Source organism: Apteryx mantelli, chromosome Z, assembly GCF_036417845.1.
Source record: "Apteryx mantelli isolate bAptMan1 chromosome Z, bAptMan1.hap1, whole genome shotgun sequence".
Lineage (NCBI taxonomy): Eukaryota > Metazoa > Chordata > Aves > Apterygiformes > Apterygidae > Apteryx > Apteryx mantelli.
Window position 1 is genome coordinate 72,425,099 of NC_090020.1, and position 19,920 is coordinate 72,445,018.

At 34.4% G+C, this 19,920-nt stretch overlaps 1 protein-coding gene across 1 annotated transcript in view; it reads left to right on the forward strand.

Moving 5' to 3' along the window:
* RICTOR (RPTOR independent companion of MTOR complex 2) overlaps positions 1–19,920 on the forward strand; it is a 94,905-nt gene that overhangs the window by 48,055 nt on the left and 26,930 nt on the right. Inside the window, exons 11-22 of the mRNA XM_067315628.1 lie at positions 682–764; positions 2,327–2,414; positions 3,418–3,508; positions 3,632–3,698; positions 3,808–3,888; positions 6,089–6,189; positions 8,726–8,888; positions 9,297–9,398; positions 11,872–11,918; positions 14,302–14,437; positions 14,997–15,196; positions 16,203–16,329. Coding sequence (XP_067171729.1) covers positions 682–764; positions 2,327–2,414; positions 3,418–3,508; positions 3,632–3,698; positions 3,808–3,888; positions 6,089–6,189; positions 8,726–8,888; positions 9,297–9,398; positions 11,872–11,918; positions 14,302–14,437; positions 14,997–15,196; positions 16,203–16,329 — 1,286 coding nt within the window. The remainder of the gene's footprint in view (positions 1–681; positions 765–2,326; positions 2,415–3,417; positions 3,509–3,631; positions 3,699–3,807; positions 3,889–6,088; positions 6,190–8,725; positions 8,889–9,296; positions 9,399–11,871; positions 11,919–14,301; positions 14,438–14,996; positions 15,197–16,202; positions 16,330–19,920) is intronic.

A 19,920-nucleotide genomic window follows, 5' to 3' on the forward strand; every position in this document is an offset into this window, starting at 1 on the left:
TAATGAATGGAGAATTGGGCTTATTTAAAATATGTAAGACAAAGATGTGTGCAAGCCTGGCATCTTTTTGTTCATTTAAGGTTGCATTTTTGATTAATTTGTTTGTTTTCTGGTTACTATAAGTTTTAACTTCTTCTGTGGCATATGAAGAGAAATGGTCAAGGAAGTAGAGCTAGGATACTGTCTTTGCGGCCATGTTTTGACTGGAAAAACTGCATACAAATTGAGACTGAAAATCAGTGTAATCGTTAGCTCAGGCAGAATTTTGCATCATTTAAGAAAAATTGAGGGTTTGCCCTTTTAATATAGAAATATTTAAATGAGTAGAATATAGTGTGAAAGGACCAATTATAATAATTCTTGACAATTTTATCTTTTTTTCCAGCCATTTCTCCCATGTAAATTTTGTTTTTGCAGATAACTTGAAAATACTGTTTACAGTAGAAAAGGCAAAAGTAGCTATAAGTGTTAGTGAAGGAACAGAGTTTTATCATTAGAAAGTTTTATGTTAAACATATACTACTGATTAGAAAGGAGATGACATTAGGTGAAAAATGTTTATGATTAAGTCATTTTTGTCATCTGCGCTTGCGCTCATTCTGTGAAAATCAAATTTAACAATGTATCTCAAGCTTTTTTTTTGCTGTGAGGGAATATTATTATGTATTTAATATTTTCTAGGTATTATCAGCTTGTGCAAGCCTGGGAATTCTGGGATTCAGTCTCTCATTGGGGTACTTTGTATACCAAATATGGAAATACGGGTAGGTGGTAAATATTTAGTACTGAAATATGAATAATATTGGATGTTTTAATTACACAGTCTTAAAATTTTAACAACCTAGTGGTTTAAATACAGATTCCAGTTATGAGGCCACTAGCCTGAAGTTTACTTGACCCTTAAGTTCAAGCCTATACTATCACTGTAAAATTCCTGTGTGAGCTTAAGCAAGTTGCTTGCTTTTTCTACTTCTAGCTCCTTATCTGTGAAATGAGACTAAAAGCACACCCTGTATGTATGACAGGAGGGAGAGGAGAAGGGGGGAGAAAAGTGGCTATGTATGGGGAAGAAATATATATTAAAAAATTGAAATATGCTCAAATATTATGGCAGTGAAATAGTTTATAAGTTAACTATAAGAGTTAAGTTTTTGGTTTTTTATTTTTAGTCTGTTGCTTTTTATTATTTTATGTAGATCTTGAACTCATTCTATAGAATTCCATTGTGTTTTAAAAGGAATTAAAAAAATATTAAGGCACCATGAAATTGATACTGCCAGGAAAAAAGTTTAATAGCTTCCAGCAGTTGTTCTTGGTTTTAAGTTTAGTTTCTCATTCATACTTTGTATGGTGGAAGTCTCCGATCTGCTGGTATTTAATGACTAAACACAGAGCAGGCATTAGGAAAAGTCCACATGGAGACAGACTAGATCAACAGCACATAAATGAATTTTCGTTATGGCCACAAGTCAAAGCAAATACAAAGTAGCTGTAGTTATGATGAGTTTAAATCTGTGATGAGTAAAAATGTTTCTTCCAAATAACTGGCTAAACTAAAAAGTTGGTGGTGGTGGCAGCAGTAACTTGTGTAACTGTTCTAACAAAACCTGCTCAGTCAGATCTGCAAGTGTCTTGTTTCATAACCTTTGATAGACAAGGTAATGAAACTATTTGTATTTCTAGTACACAACTGTGCATTCATTTGATTTTTATTTGCATATTGGATAATGCTGTGATTGTCAACATCTCTCAGGGCTTCCTAATTAAGTATAGAAGAGCAATCTGCACTTTCAGTCTCATTCATGGTAGAAATTATGCAGTCATTGCTGGTGTACTATTTGGTGGTGGTAATGTATAGGTAATAACATCCAAGATGCTGTTTTTCAATTTTCTTCTGTAGTATTGTAAGTAGAAAATTTACATGTGGCTAGAGGAGATTCTGCTAAATGTAGTAAGAATGGAGAGTTTTATTTTGATCACAGTTGTTGAAAAATATCAATTAGGGAGAAACTGTGCTTTTAATTTAGTAACATTTTCAACTGATGTAATTCAAGTATCCCAAATTTCTGTAGCATTTGTAGTGATAATAAAGCACACTTTTGCAGCAAGCAAGCCCCTTGCCTTCTCCTTCTCTTCTCCAAATTCCTTCAGATTATGAAAATAAGCATGTTCCCCCCACACACACCCCAAAAAAACAAACCAAAGACATTGGTCTTAACAGTTTATGGAAATCTAAACTTCAATATTCATATTTTTAATAGTTTAATGGAAAAAGACCATTTTTATAAATCTATAAAATCGCTACTTCTTTCTTCTTATTTTCTAGCGAGGTCTGCTTGAGGTTCTTTATGATATATTTCGCCTTCCTCTCCCTGTTGTTGCTGAAGAATTTATTGAGGCGCTTCTCAGTGTAGGTAAGTATTTAGAACCAGTTCACAAAAGCATTCTGTCTATTCATTTACTCTACAAATTTGAACCCTTGACTGTTTCCTCCATACTGTAGATAATGTCAATATTAACTGTTTTATCGCTGAATTCTTTGGGTGTTCTCAGGTCCTATTTAAAGTTCTTTATCAACCACTGGGCATTGAAGATGAAACTACTAGAAGTCAAACTTTCTTCTGACATCCTTACTACATCAATTTTAAGTTTGATAAAGAGCTGTAATGGAGCATAATAATTACAGAAGACTGTAATTAACGTTACAACAAATTAGCCTGCTTTGATCATGAAGTGTTAGTGCTGTGTCACAGAAAAGTTATTAGAAAGTCTCTGTTTCCATATGCTGTGTATGTGCTAGCCATCTCCACTGTGCTTCAGCAGACTTAGTTTTCCTAAGGCAAACTCAAACGAGTTTCATGTCTTCCTATTTAGCAAAGTCAGTCTTTTATTTTTAGAATTACTCCTTTGCAACCCTAAAAGTATCCTCTCCTTTGCCTCACAGTACAAAAATATGAGCTGGAGAGGAGCAAGTCTTAGCTTTAAATGTTCCAGCAATTCCCTTCTACAAAGTCTGGTTTTAAATGTCTATGTCATGAGGTTCATTATAAAAAAGCTTAATCATCATTCAGCAGTTATAATAAATAAATCATTCTTTGTTGCAAACTTGCTACGTTGCTACATATGGATATACATTTTAAAATATTTTCTGTTAAACAAGTTTAATGTGTTTATGAATTTGGAAATGTTGTTATTTTGGTTGTCCTAGCTTCAAAGTTAGCCTTGCTTTGCACAGGAGTGTGGATTAGATAACTTGTAGAGGTCCCTTCTGATGTAAATGTTTCTACAATTTGAAACCTGAAATGACAGTTATAGTTGATAAAAGGGCTGTTTATCTAATGGCAACTGTTAAAATAACACCATGAAATACCGTGTATACAGTGTCATTATTACTGTTGTCCATATTTTGCTTTATAGATCCAAGCAGGTTTCAGGACTGTTGGAGACTTTCTGATGGCTTTGTAGCTGCTGAAGCTAAAACTATATTACCCCATCGAGCCAGGTCAAGGTGGGCATTTCACCAACAGTATCTAAACTGTTTTTTTTGTGTTGATAAAGTAATTGTTGTTCTCTTGCAGAAACAATAAAAGCAATGTACTTTCTAAACTGTTTCCATACTTCTTCTCCTTAGGCCTGACCTCATGGATAATTATTTGGCTTTAGTGCTTTCAGCTTTTATTACCAATGGACTTCTAGAGGTAATTGATGACCTTAAGTATGAATAGATGCTTGCTACTTTTTCCCATAAAAATTAAAATAAGAGGATGTACATTAAATATTGTAATTTTTTTTTTTAACCTTTTGAAGGGTCTGGTTGAAGTCATTACAAGTAGCGATGACCATGTATCTGTTAGAGCAACTATCCTTTTAGGAGAGCTTTTGCATATGGTGAGTAGAGACTTTCTGCTTAGAACAAGTAGTATTAGTAGCTCGTTGTAAATTGGTGTTTCCTGTTACAGCCTCGAATTTATCTGTTGTGAACTGGGGGCATCCCCTTTTTATAATAATAGTGTTATCTTGCAGTACATCATATGGCACTACATATTTTAAAACTAGCATGACTCAGGAAGGCAGTGCTGAAAGAGGGGGCTTCTGCTGCCCCAGAGGTAACCCCCGGCTCTCACACTCTCACCAGGACTCTTCCTTGCATCAGAAGCTAGTTGTAGTTTTAAGCTGGAATCATGCAAACTCACTCATCAGTTACTGTGTTTGGGAAAAGAAGGACTATTGTTGCTTTTTCCTTTTTTTTCAATGTTAGCAGCCCTGTGGCAGTGCATTAATCTTTCTGCATAGCAGGCTAGAAGATAAACATTTTTTGCTGGGGCACTTCATATTATTCATCCAGGCAACTCCAGCTTGGTGGAACAGTTTTTCAGTAGTGCTATTGGCTGCTTTTACATAGCACAGAGAAGCTGGAGATACCTCACTTCCTCCCTCTTCTCTCTCCCGAACTTATCTTTTACAGTAGCTTTTCTTCTTCCTTTATGCAGCATCCCCACAAGGTTAAAGTCTTTACCATTCCATACTGACAGGGTTTATTCTCATTTCAACAGCTGAAGATGAGAGGAAATTGTAAATTCATTCCACTGTATTTGTCTTGCTCTGGTTACTGTAGCCTGCTCAAGACAGAAAAAGAAATGAAAACAACCTGCTCGAAGAGCAGAACTTCTAAGAATAACCTAAATTATTATGGTATAGAGGTGATTTTATTGTTTTCATATACACACACCCCAGTGCTGCCTTTAGCCTGCTGAGGAGCTACTAGTGATATGTGAAGTGGTATGACTTACCTTTCTTATGAATAGTTCTCTTTTTCACATCCTTTCCTGAGGGCAAGAATAGTGTGTACAAAAGAGCACTTTGATTAGTGTTTTTTTGTTTGTTTATTTGGGGTTTTTTTTAGTAAACATGCTGCTTTCTAAGAGAAGGCAGTCATGAAATACAGCTTTGTCTTAGAAGATTTCCATTTGCATGAGCAGAGTTATCAGACATAATGTGTGTCTTCAAACTTTAGACACATTTCAATTCTGTTCTTCATACTCCAAAAAACTAGACCACAATCTTTGAATAGGATTTTTATTACTATAGTGATTTATAACGTCTCACCTCAGCAACATGGGTTGAAACAAACACAAGCAATCTGTTCTTTAATCTCTGTGATTACTTGCAATTATCTTAATCTCTCCAGTGATTTTTCTGTAAATAATTGGCAAAATTTCTTGAGTATGCAGTCAGCCGTGTAGTTTAAAAATGGGGTCTGCATTAAGGTACGTTGTCTTTGGTGGGTTCTGGGATACTTTTGTATGAGAGTGACTAGATGCACTGACTTTTGAGTATGCTGCAAGCATAATACGTTTTCTGTTTTGTGAAGAGATAATTCCCTAGTCTGAAATGAGACTTTTTTTCAAAATATTGAACAAATATTTATACTTTGATTTAGTTTTAATGAAGGTGAAGAAAAAATTATTTCAATCTTCTTTATAGTTTTCAAATATATTTGCACAATTACCTGTTTTCCAAAATAAAACCAATTAAACGTCTGTTCACTTAAGAAGTTATGTGAATGAGTTCATCAGATATTCACAAGAATATTATTTTTCTGTGCAGAATCATTGGTAGTTGAAGGTATTATGTGAACATCATTAAATAAATTATTTTTATATTTTTATTATACTTTTTAGTACTTCTATACACATAAGGATGACTGCAACTGAATAGAATAAAAGTTATTTTTGCAATTTTTGTATTTGTTTTGTTTATTTAATAATGCTTTGCATGTTATTGCATGCTATCACTTTAACTGAAACCAGCCAATGCAAAAATTAGACTCATGCTGAGTCTGCATCCTAAAATTCTTAAATTATTTTTTGAATTGTATTTCAGACTAATTAATTTGAGCAGGTATTTGAAATCTTGTGTGTGATTATTGCTCTCACGTTTTACAAAAAGTGGTTTTGTTGTTGTGCATTTGTGAAAGTTTTGTGAAAAGTGTAGACTCTGCAAATGCTGATTCTTAGAGATGGCTGAAAATGTTGTAATAAGTCATTCTTTTTTTTGTTTTTGTTTTTTTTTTGTTTTGTTTTTTTAGGCAAACACAATCCTTCCTCATTCTCATAGTCATCACCTGCACTGCTTACCAACGCTAATGAATATGGCAGCATCTTTTGACATCGTGAAAGAGAAAAGACTGTAAGAATGCTAAATTATACTTAGAAGTTAAAATATCTACACCTCCTTCCCCCTCCCCCAAGATGCGTATGTACTGCAATTGAGTGAAAACCTACATTACCTGTTTCTTGGTGGTTGAAACCACTGCTGTCTTTATTGCCGGGGGAGTGCGTATGGAAATGTTCTTTGATGTTTGTTAAAGAAATGCCATTTCCAGTGCATGATTCCAAAAATGCATTATATTTACAGTAATGATTCTGAAATTCAGAAATCCAGAAAGGAAGTTTTGGTGGAAGGTTTCAGAACATGTCTTGCATATGTTGCAAGATTTTTTTTTTTTACACAATTTTTCCATAAGCCACTGTTTGATCAAGCAACATCTGAAATGTGTTCTGTGTTGTACCTCTCCATTATTTCAGGTGGTTTATATGGTGTTTTGATACAACTAAGCTTTGTAAACTAAGAATGCCTATGCCAAAACTTTTCTTCAATTGTTGTTTATCTATAGCTATTTAAGTAGTAATTGACCAAACTAGGGAATCATTATTAGTGTAAGCAAGAACAAAAATGTAATGTTGGCATGGGGCTCTCTCTTAAACACTTTTTTCCTCTGTAGAAAATGATCACTGTAATGATAGCAAATACATTAAAACTTCCATATGCTTTTGTTTGAATCTTTCACTGAAAAATTTTTCAGTATGTTCCTTTCAGTTCCATTAAAACACAAGAATGTATGAACAGAAATTTTAAATAACTGTTCAGTGCATACTGCAGCAGCATATTTGGCACTCTTAGGGTAATCAAATGAACATCCAACTTGAAACAAATGATTAAACGATTAGCTTTTTATTCCTTGCTGAACTAGAAAAAAAAGAATCTTGAAATTGAAATTTTTATTTTTTCTAATAGTAAATTATACAAAATGTTTTGATAGATCAGATCATTACTCTTGCCATTCCTGATCTGGCTTGTCAAATCACTATTCTGATAAAGTATCATAACTTCATATTTTGTCTTTTGTTATGTTGTCAGTGATAAATTACAGAATTCTTTACAGAACTGCTACTGTAAGATCATAAATGGTGCTTGTGGAGTGCTTCCCAGAAACTTTCTGGTCTTTTTTTATTATTATTATTATTGGGGGGAGGGTAGGTTTTGTGAGTCTGTTTGGTTTTTTTTTAGTTTTGAAGAAGTCATTTGTAACTATAAGACTTTACGATATGTGAAAACACAATTATTTTTCAAAAAAGCCTTATTACTTTGTAGGCAAATATCTCAATTTATTGGGCTTAAACCACAGCACAAGCCCCTCTCTGCTGCAAAAGATCGTGTCGCTAATGTCAAAAAAAGTCTTCTAATCATGAATATTAATATAAAAATATGCTGAATGTAATATAATGAAAAGAAACTTCATATAAACTTTGATCAAACTCATTTTTTCTTTCTCAGTGTATACAGACATAAATGATTAATGGAACAAAGGTGGTTTTCTATCTCTATCTGGTAACTTCCTTCATGTCGCGTTACACTTGGTCAAAGCTGTGGGAGGAGAGGAAAGTTGAAGAGCAGAAGGGATACATTTGTGGATTCCTTGCAATTATTTTTTTCTTTGATTTTTGGCATTTGTGGACATACCTCATAGACTAGTGGGAAGTCCTGTTTTTGTTGGTAGAAAGAGATTTTGTAGATGTATCTGTTGTATTTGGGAATCTTGGATTTGGTCAATGCTCTGCATTGTCTCATACTCTGAAAAACTGTAAGCCCTGTTACAGATTAAACTTGTAATTCAGATGAGTGACCAAATTCACAGTTATTTGTTTGAAGATATGTAAAGTAAGATAAACAAAAATACTCCCCTACCCTATGTGAACTCTGTTTTGAAGCATTTTTAAAATATCTTGCATTTATGGGAAATAAAGGTAGACTTAGCTGTTCATTTTTGGACCTTCTTATTTTATTTGCTCAGCTGCTTTTTCTGCTAGCACTGTTTTGAGAGTAACTGATTCTGTCATTGTCCAATGGCTCTTCTATCACTTCCTATCTTTTCCTGGAAAATTTCTTATGTGCTGTCACTCAACTGTTTGAATATAAAAAGCGGAAAATATAATACTGATACCCCCACTACCCTCTAGAAAAAGGAGAACTTACCAGAAGTACTCTGTTAGTTGAAGCTGAAGCTAGCCCCCTGAACTTTACAGCAGAACATTGATCTACTGTGACGTCTTACAAATCTTCAGCTTCAGTTTTGCAATACCTTCACCTGTGCAGTCTGAAAGATACCACTAATTGTAGAGTAGAAGCAAAGGCCTCAATAATACTTATTCTTCAGTGCTGGAAATTCTGAAAGAGAATTTTCTGTATAATTTCTATACAAGACTAAGGGGTATAAGTGCATCAAAACATATCTAAAAAAAAATTTTTTTTTTTTTTGGCTTCAGAATTGCTTCTTGTTGGTGAATTCTTACTTGAGCTATGCCTGTTTAACTCAAGATTTAGCAGTGGTGTTTTTTATTTGTGTAACAGTTGTCCAATACTGATTATAGTATTTTTCTATTAGACGAGCAAGTGCTGCACTCAACTGCTTAAAACGCTTTCATGAGATGAAGAAAAGGGGACCTAAACCTTACAGCCTCCATTTGGACCATATTATTCAGAAAGCAATCTCAACCCACCAAAAAAGAGATCAATACCGTGTGCAGAAAGACATCTTTATTTTAAAGGTATTACCATTACTGATTTTCAAAACTTTAGTTTGATTTTGTATTTGGGAGATTTCCTTCCTTTTTTCTTCCTTCTCAGTTTTGCTTTCTTTAATTCACAGCCATTTGTGATTTCTTTGTAGATTTTTTTCATTTAATTTGCCTTCTAGCTATATGTGGATACACATGTGGATACATGTGGATTGCACTTTATAGGACTTGAAGAATGAAATTATGATGGTTTTTAATGCTTTCTGGGCCCAACAGTGATCTCTTACTGTTAGATTCTGATGGCAGTACCATAATCATGCAATTTACTCTCAAATACAAAATGCATTTCAGTGATCGTTACATGACCAGTATATCCAGTGACAAGACTGAAAAATGATGCAAGGAAACTTACTATAGGTTTTCATGTCTATGTTACAGGATACAGAAGAAGCCCTTGTAATGAATCTTCGAGACAGCCAGGTTCTTAATCATAAAGAGAATCTTGAGTGGAATTGGAATCTGATAGGGACCATATTGAAGGTGAGCAAAGAAAGTGCGTGATTCTACTTTTGTGAAATTGTTTGAAAACAATTGTCCTTTTCACATGTGAGCTTTGACTTTCTAATACTGACACAGTATTATACCTCATAATCTGTTTTATTTCAGAAAATTAGGATGTCATGGGTTTAATCAATGCTGATACACTCTTTTCATATGCAGCCCCTAAACTGCACACACAAGTACACTACAGTTAAACTGACAAATTTCTTAATAAGCTTATATTAAGTTGTATATAACATTTTATACAAACTCACTCACTCTTTATGAAGTAAGAAACAATGATTTTAAAGTTACCTAATGTGTTAGACTTTGGTCCAAACTAGATAGGAATACTGCCTCATTCAGTTTCGTAGCCGATTTTTTTTTTTTCTTTCTTTCATATAATGCAAACTGAAGGGTAAGGTTGGAAGTGAGTTATAGATCAGACTTTGGATGCTTAGACAGAGCCTTGTGTGAAAACTTTAAGGTATGCAATCTCACTGTATATGTGTTGAACTAATACAAATAGTCCATTACATCAAGTTCATTACAGAATTAAATTTTTCTTCATAAAATACTTAATAAATAGGTTGATGCCCTCCCTTTGGGAGATATTTCCTATTATGTTCATTGCATCACTTTTAGAGGACTGTGTCTTTTTTGAGCAGCAGACTTTCTTACCAGTTAATACTCAGAATAATCTTAGAGATCATCTGCTCTCCTGTTATTCTGTGCATCAAAGCCATCCTCCTATTGTTGCCCGCAAACAACTTTTCCTTACTATATTCTTTATTATTCTAAAGATGATAGAGTACAGAAGGGATTAATGGTGACAGACATAATCAAGATTATATAAAAAATTACATGAAAAGAAATACATTTCTGTGTATGTTTTCTCAAGGACCGATACACTTGAGAAAACAAGAATTTGTCTAGTATAAAGGACTAAATAGGTCAATGACAGTAACTTCTTGCTCCACCAAATTTCACTTGTTTATAGGCTTTTTGCAGTATTATTACTAGATTTATATTAATCATAGATATTTCTACTTTTGATTTCGCATTAAATACATTATCAAGAAACTGCTCTTCAGAATCTCACAGCTAATCGGTGTAGTACTTTGACAATGGATATTTTACATAGTTGACCATTAAGGGATCCCCCCCCCCCCCCCCCCCCATGAAATTTAGAAGCAGGAAAGCTTCTAGGTCAAGCTGTGAGTTTCCCTGATATCTCAGGCATTCCTGCAGTACATTTTCTAGTGACCTGTCAAACAGTTTTAAATGTCTTAAAATGAGAGGCTTCCGTCTTTCAGAATGAGAAGTTATTGTGCTTTCCAGTTAAAGTCTAACCACTTCCGTTCCTGTTAACATTATCTTAGTGCATGTTGGTGTTGTACAGTTTATCAGAGTGGTCCATCTTTAGCCCCAGAATGAGCAGGATCCAGATTCTGATGTTTGGGCTTCATTATCTCATGTGGCAACATATCTTCTCCTGTCTCAGTAACAACCTTATGGCCATGGAACACTAGCTTTCCTACCACCTCACTACTTGAAGTCTCATTTGGTCCCTTCCAGCCTTTTTTACTTGCTCAGCTTGCTGTCTAAGCTGCGAGAAAAGCAGCAAAAGTGGCAGTGGTCAGGATGGAGGGATTCACTTTCTGTCTGTCGACAGTAGAGCTTCATACTTACTCTGACACACATGGATTCAATGTTATCAGTCTGATCAGCTTTACTATTCATTAGCTATTGCACTACCTGGCTTAGAATACTTGTACACCAATTTGAAATGTAGAACTGTATTGCTTAGGTAGGAAAGAACAATGTGTTTGATGCACTCTTTTCCACTCCTTCAAAGGAGATGCTAGTAGCAACAAAAGTAAATCTGAAGCCATAGAGATAATGGCTGTAAAAACAGAGGAAAAACTTAGTATGGAGAAAGGATAGGTCCAGAAAGATCTGGCATAGCTTTATTTGATCTTATCTGAAATGTCTTTCAAGTGTCAACAGAGAAGTTTAAATACTATTTTAATAAGCAATATTTAAGTGAGCTGTAACAGAATAATGACTACTTCAAAACTAATCTGATTAATAGTGAAAACAAATAACAATTTCCCTTTTACATGAGTATTAAAATTTGCTTTGTATTTGCAGAGGAGAAACTGAGCAAAATTGTTTATTTTTCATTAGCATGTCATAGTTTGCTATTTTCATTAGAATTGTGGTCGTGTACGCATAGCATGCACCCGGCACTCCCTGTCCTTCTCTAGAAAAAATAAAACAGTTCTTGGAGCAAGAAGAGTGTGGGCTTTTCAATAAAATAAGTTTTTTTTATAGGTAATATTAAAGGCAAGAAAACTTATACTTCTAATTATTAGGTGAATTTAACTATAATAGAAATGAGTAAATTTTAGTGACTAATCAAGGACTGATGTACAAGTTTCATATAATGCTATATTTGCTGTTTTTCTAGTGGCCAAATGTAAATCTAAGGAACTATAAAGATGAACAATTGCACAGGTATGTAAAATTACATAGACGTCCTTTGAAGAAAGAAATTTGGAACAACTGGTTTTTAATATTGCAATAAACTATTCCTTGGATATGTCACATTTCTAAAACTTAATATATAGATAAGCAGCAAAAGTGAAATTTTAGATAATTAGGTTGCACTATTTGCTTTAAATAAACAGGTCTTTAAGATTTAGTGGGGTTTTCTTCTACGCAAAGATACCTAATATATCTATTCCCTAAACAAGAATCATATCAGCTTTGCAAACACCCTATTTCATTTTAAAACTTTTAAAGTGTTATGTCTTCAGTATTTCATATATTACTGTTTGATGTCAACACTTGGCAAATGTTGGCAGAACAGGTTTATAGTTGTAAAGTTACACAGTTATAGCTTGTATTAAAAAAAAAAAAAGGTATTTCTAGTTGCTGTTAATGGTGAGGGAAGCATGTGTGATTTGGAAAGCAAACAAAAAACAACAACTTTGGTTCCTTTCATGTCTCTTAGTATTATAGCTTTTTTAAATCATTTTTGTGCATATGTGATAATTAGTTCTTGGATGTGACTTTTAACATGCATTTCAGGAAACTGATTTGATTAAATTGTTTTGAAGAATAGTTCTTTATTTGTAGGCCCAGAAAGCTATTTCTCCATGAATTTGTGAGAAAAACCTAAAGCTAAAATATATCCTGAAAGGCTCCACGCTGCTCCATTTTAAATTTTTACTAAAAAGTAATCAGGCTACTTTTATATAGTGTTCCCAGCATAAGTGGTAGTCCCATTGTAATCATAGTCATAATTTAATTTTGCATTTTTTTTCCTGTTTTTTCCTTATCTAATCATTTACTGCAAATCTGTACTGTGCGGTAAAGGATTATTTTCCAAATCCTGTAGTTAATAACATTGCTTCTCTAAAGGAATGTCTACAAACCTGGCTGTGACGCACATGTGCACACACACCTACACGCACGCACACTATTTCCTGGTTTTGTACACAAGTGTTGTTCAGTGGCTAAATGATTTAATGCCAAATAAACCTGGAAGACCTAGGATTTGATCAGTGTACAACTTACGCAGTTAATTGATCCTTTCTGCAGATTGCAGGTTACATGCTTTAATGGCTGTGAAATGCTGTTGCTCTTGTTTAGTTATGACAAATGAAACCCCAGTTATGTCTGACCACAAAATATTTTTTCAGCCTTTTTGTATTTTTTTGAAATGCAAAATATGTATCTTATTTTGTGCTTCCATAAGTTATTTTTACTGTTAGTGTTCTTGTTTATGATCTTATGGCTGTAGAAGTCAAATTCCAGATATTTTTACTAAAGGTCTTAATACTGATTAACTCAAAGGACAACTGTAGTTATTTCTAGCCTTCCTTATTTTTTAAGAGATGCGGTTATGGGGGGGTGTACATGTACATGGGTGTGTATATGCATCACTGTATATACACACATGCATATATATATACACACACACACACTAATATAAATATGCTAAAATATATAATGCGTATATTTACTAATAACGCAGAATCAAATATCTTTTATTTGACAAAAGCTAAACTAGCCTTCAGAGATTTCCTTTATAATTGGTCCGGTGTTTGGACTTGTATAGTGGCCTACTCTTAGCTCTTTTTCTAACTAAAGCAGTGCTTTAGTTAAGCTTTCTTATTACTTTAACCTTCAGATAGATTTTGTGTTTTTTAAAGCAAATGTGTTTATTTTTTGGCTAAGAATTGGAGGAGCGGAGAAAGCCCTTTACTGAAGATTTATTTCTGCAGTACAAAATTCAAGCCATATTGCTCAATGTGGTATCAAAAAGTGTGAGTGAGAGTCTGCATTTGCAATCACCTTGTTGTTGAACTGCTTAGGTCAGGTGAATAAAAATGCTGTTGCTAAATAAAATATGGCCTTTTCCTGGTAGAACATAAAAATGCATTCTCCGCAATAACATTTCAACTATTATAGCTGAGGAAAAGTCATGTCACGTAAACATTAAGACCAACTCTTTTTTTTTTTTTTTTTTGTTCTTTTCAAGCCTAGACAATATAGTCTTTGAAACTCATCACAGGATGAATTGTAACAGAATGAATTATAAGCATAAGAATGAGAAGGAAAATATGGCTTCTAAGAGCATAGAGATTTTGAGTTCCTTTGCTTGTTTCAAATCATGGCATAGGAAAGTCTTTGTAACACACAGTACAGCTGCATCTCTGAAATCCTCTATGGATAGACTTATTACTGATACCTGCTACTCTCTTTTAATAACTTTGAAAATTATTTACAGTGACCTAATTTACTGATAAGACATCTTTTATACCATCGTCATATTGTACTGTTAGGGATTCCTTGTCTTAGTGAAAAATAACTTCTCTTTTACTTTTCATAGGTTTGTAAGGAGACTGCTCTATTTTTACAAGCCTAGCAGTAAACTGTATGCCAACCTGGATCTGGACTATGCCAAGGCTAAGCAGCTCACTGTGGTGGGTTGTCAGTTCGCTGAATTTCTTCTTGAATCAGAAGAGGTGAGAAATTTTCAGCTGCAAGACTGGAGATAGAATTAGTAATGCTGCTGCATGCCACTTAGAGAAAAATCTTAATTTTAATAAAGACTTCTCTAGTAAAACTTCAGGTGTTAAACCTAAAAGGATCAGCATAAATAAGAAATATAACTTAAAATCCTGAAGTATCCAGCTGAGACACTGGGGAGGCTACCATGTTTAAGTAGGGGTTTATTAAATATAACTTACTTATTTTTGCTGTGTATATTCTTCCTTCCTCTAACTCCTTTCTTCTTGTGTAATAAAGATTTTTATGCCTCAGGCCAGAGGACCAAAGAAAAACATCATTAAATGATCCTTTTCTTGGAAGGATTAGAATGGGTCCTAAGATGTCTGCAAGCTAAACTCATTTTATTTGCCTTGAGCCTTTTTCATTATTTTGAATGGTGTTTGTCAGCCAGCACTTCTATTTTGTGTCTTGATTGTGTTTGTACATTTTCAGAAATGTACAAGAATGCATTTCAATAAAGAAAAGGGAGTCAGTTCTGCTACTAGTAAATGCTATTACTCTTTGTTTTGTTAGGATGGACAAAGTTACCTGGAGGAATTGGTTAAAGATATTGTACATTGGCTCAATTCGTCATCAGGAATGAAACCTGAACGTAGTCTTCAAAATAATGGGTTACTAAACACCCTTAGTCAGCACTACTTTTTGTTTTTTGGTACTCTCTCTTGTCACCCTCATGGTGTGAAAATGCTTGAAAAATGTAATGTGTTTCAGTGGTGAGTGTTTTTCTTCAGTTTGAATTGTGCTTACAGGTATTAATCCTTTTAAAACTTGTAAACTGTGCAAAAGGACCACTCTCTATAAAGCTGAAAAAATTTTAATTCTGTTTGTTTATTTTGAACTAGAGGTCACCAGTTTTTTGGGGGGGTTGTTTTTTTTAGAAGAGCTTTTTTTTAGCCTTTTGTGACACAATCACCCATATCTTTTCTGTAACTAAATTATTTTTTCCTGTCGCCACCTAACTGACGGAAATGGTATCAGGGACGATGATACTGTACTGAAATACAAGAAACTGGCGGGTATCATCCTGTGTGTGAAATATGACAGTGTGTTGTACCTAAACTTCAGTCCAATATACTTGAGTGAAGCTCTAGAGTTCAAAATTTTGTTCCAGTCCAAATAAACTTACTATGCTTTAAGAGTAAAATGGCTGAAAATTTGAGTACCTGTTTCTAATCCCCGTTTATTTTAAATATATTAAGTTTTAAGAAAAGTTATGGTTTACTGGAGTACTCCAGTTTTTTTAATTGCCATTTGCATTGCTTATCAGAATGCAGATTTTCTTTACTGGCTACAGAAAACTTCATTTTTCAACTAAATCTAGACCGTTAATAGGGCTAACCTATGTCAAGCTCTATACACAGAATGTTTTACAATGAAGAAATGTTTACAAAGCTTCATGAGCATTTGTTTTTGTACTCATAAACACTAATTCAATCTTCTTGTCAAAATTGTTAGGAAACAGTTATAAGAAATGTTTGGGTGTCCCGTTCCCCACCTCCCCTTACTGTTCAGGGTATTATTCTGCTCCCCCTTTGACTCTGTGAACATCTGCAGCAATTTAAAGTTACTCCATTTTGTATGAGAATTTATTTTGTGTTCCTCTGCATTTATAAAAATACAAGGCTAATTCAGAGTACTTCTCTTAAGTTTAAATTGTTGATTGAATAAATAATGAGTGGGTTCAAATACTAATATTTTCTTTTTCCCTCCCACACGCAGTCTTCTTAATCTTTGTTCTTTGAAGAACCAGGATCACTTATTAAAACTGACTGTTTCTAGTTTGGATTACAGCAGAGATGGCTTAGCAAGAGTCATCCTTTCTAAAATCCTAACAGCAGCTACTGATGTAAGTTCAAATCAATTTACATTACATGGTTATTTGCAATTAGACATTCATTTTGTTCAAGATGCATGATTTTATTTTGAAAATATTATATATTCAGTAAGGTTTTTATTTTTGTGTTTAGAGAAATGAAATTCCTACTCATGCAGCTTTAGTCCATTGCTGTGGACTTCACACCTTGTATTGTATTTGTGCTCAAGACATTAAGTCATTCAAACAGGTTTCTGTCATGTATGAGAGGGGTTAAAGTCTTTAAATGCATGCACCAAATGTAAATGCATACACAAAATGTAAACCAAATGTAATGTCATTGTCTAGATCAGTGGACATCCTAAATCAGTAGCGAAGGTATTGTTTTCACAAGAAGAAATGTGTGTTTCTAACATTAATATACCTTGTAGTGATGGATACTGTTTTGATAATGATTGAGATGACCGAGCAGAACTCGGGAGAAGCTATTGTTCCTAGAATGAGGGGATGGCTCAGAAACAGGCCATCAACTTCTGAATCAAAGGTGGTGAGTGCAAATAATACACAAAACCTGTGTAGCCAGAGGAGAGGAAGCTACTGAACCTTTAAGAAAAGAGAAGTCTTTCAGGTGTTATGTAGTAGACAAGCGAGCACTGATGTCAGATAAATGAGAATTAAATAAGTTGCAATATAACTAGGAAAAGGACTTTCAGTACTGTGGGGAGAGCTATTCTTCTGTCGACTGGACAAGGCAGAATATATACTAGAGTGAATGCAAGAGGGCATAAAGCTTTAAATATCTCTGTATTTAGGAAGAGGAGAGAGAGGGGAAAGAAAAGTTTATTTCTCTGAGGCCACTAAAGATGTGATGATTGTTACAGGTAAAGAGTCTGAAAGTAATGGAGATAGTTGGAGTTGAAAGAATGACTCATTGAAAGAAGAGGGTAAAATTCTCAACTGACCAAATTTTTAAGTAATTTTGTAATGAAATGATGACTTTGGCATTCTTTCTGCATAGGTGTGTTATGCCTAGTCTGAGCAGGAAAATAGAAAATAACACGTGTGAGGACACATCTGTGTCTTTATTAGACTTCTAAGCTCCTGTTAGATGATGGCCAATTAAAAGCAGTTTAGACGGTGAAACTTAATTTAGCTGTTTCCATTGAGACTTTGTGTCAGTAGATACCACCCCCCCCACACACACACCAGCAATTTTTCCCCTCATAAAAAGAACCTACAGTACAACTATGTGCAGTTCAGCTCTAAGAGCAATGGGTAGCAAACATTTCTTGTCTCTTGGATACAGATGGGATAGACTTCACTCTCCAGCACCCTTGTAAAGCCCCCAGGTTTACCCACTTCAGTTCCAGCCAGTCTGGGATTCTGAAAAGGATCATAGATCATGATCTAAGGTTTAATAGACCTCAGTCGTATTACCTCCAGTATTTAATGCCAGACCTTAACAGATGAACTCCATAGAAGAAGCTAAGAGACATTCTACAGGTTCAGGAACTTAACCCAAATTTTGCAGCTTAAACCTAAATAATTATCTTTAAAGGTAGAGATATTTCTTGCCAGACACACTGATACCTTGTCATGTCTGTGATGCTTTAAGGTCTCGGTCTATGTTACAGCTTCTGAGTTCTAATGTTTCAGTTTCTCAGTCTCACATTGATATGTGGATCTAGCAATGTTGCCTAGGGAAGCATCAGAGATTATATAAAGTTTTGGTAATATCTTGAAATACAATAGGATAGAAATAATTAGGATACATCTTCTCAAGCACCTAACACTAGCTGATTCTCTAAGTGAAAGTGTAACCAGTCTTTTACATGCACTGGTTTGGGTCAACAGTCCTTAGTATCAGCACTGGTTGCGAAATCAGCTGTAGGTGGTCTCTTAACAGTAGGGATCTGTAGGCAAATTCATGGCTGAGATCTGTTGTGACTTAAATCCTACTAGCTAGACTTTAATACAGCATCTAGTTGCAGTGGATGAGATTGTACCCTGATTGTGTACCCTGCAGTACCGTGAGAATCCCATCAATCTTAAAAAAGAGATTTATGATAACAAACTGAAGAAATTAAAGCTTATTTGTTTACCAGAAATGTATAGGAATCTTTTACTATCAGGGTAGTAGAAAAGAAGAAAAAGGCACTGCTTGAAACTCTTAAAAAAAAAAAAAAAAAAAAAAAAAAAAAAGAGCTTGACTTCCTATATGATATCTCTTGAGAATGTTGTGGGGTGGATAAAACTGTTTCAGGGCATTTTGTTTTCTGAAGTAGTTAACCTGCTTGGGATTCTTAGAATTCATAAGGAAATATCTTGTATTTTTGATCTAAAGGAGAAAAACACATAGAATGGACTGTCTCAGCAGCAGGAGTGAGTCTACATGTTCATCAGCCACAGATGATTTTTGTACCTTCATAAAATTTATTTATTTCCTTTCAGAAATTCTTTTCCTGTCTTGCATGTGCTCACTCCAGTTTATTTTTGTCATGGAAGATGACCTGTGGAGATTCTAAGGAGAAAACTGAATGCTAGTTGAAAAAAACGCAAAATACTGACCTGTTGAGAAGACCCCTTTGGCAATGCTTGGCATACAGAATATTGCCAGTACTGCCTCTTGGAGAAAATGCCCTTGATAGTGTTCGATTGAAGATCGAAGTGTAAAAAAAACAATCCAAGCGATAAACCTTTTTTGATTAATCTGGTATTAACTGTATTTTAGTGGTATTTTTGAGCTATTGTAATCGGCAAAACTACAGGTCTCTTCCAAAAATTAAAATAGTCATGTGAAGTGACAGAAGTAGTCAATTCCAAGTTGAATGAGATACCAGAAGGAGCATTGAAATATTGATCAGACAGGTATTTGCATGGGCTGTTTCATTGACTGACAAGTAATTTGGAAGTACATTTGTTTAGATGTTGGTGTCTGCTATTTCCTCCATTTTATGGTCCGAAATTCTCAAACACTGTTGTCACCAGCAAACTAAAATTTATTCCTTTGTTATTTGGCAAGCATGATTGGGCGGGGGGGGAAGCTTATTGAAGTTTATACCACTCATTGCTCTGTCCTGTAAGAAGAACATATTTTTAAGTATTAATACAGCTCACATTCTGTCACCTTGGACAAGTGAATTATAAAGATTTAACAATGAACATGCAATTCAGTTTAAAGAAGGCACTCACAAGCCCTCCCACCTTCCCTTTTCAACGATTTCTGATGAGAACCTGATGAGATAAGTGGAGCCTGCGTAGGAAATGGCAAGAAAATGCCTATGGAAGGAGTTGTATCAATTTATAATCCAGAAGACAAGCTGTGATATTAATTCTGTACTTTGTATCTGGCTTCTAAATTCTACTTAAAAGCAAAAAAAAAAAAAAAAAAATGCATGGAACCAGACATAACTTCTAAAAAGCTGTTTGTATGGAAAAAATGATAATTTCCAATAACGGTTCTTCCCTTCAAAAATTCTAATTCCCTGAGATTTTTTCAGTGAAATATTTTATTACTAGTTCCTGTTCATTTGAAGAGCCGAAGTTGCTCTTATTTTAGGGTTAGCTGTGGTTATAGCCTCAAACACCTTTTACAGCTACTCAGAGCTGTAATGTGGGTGTGTT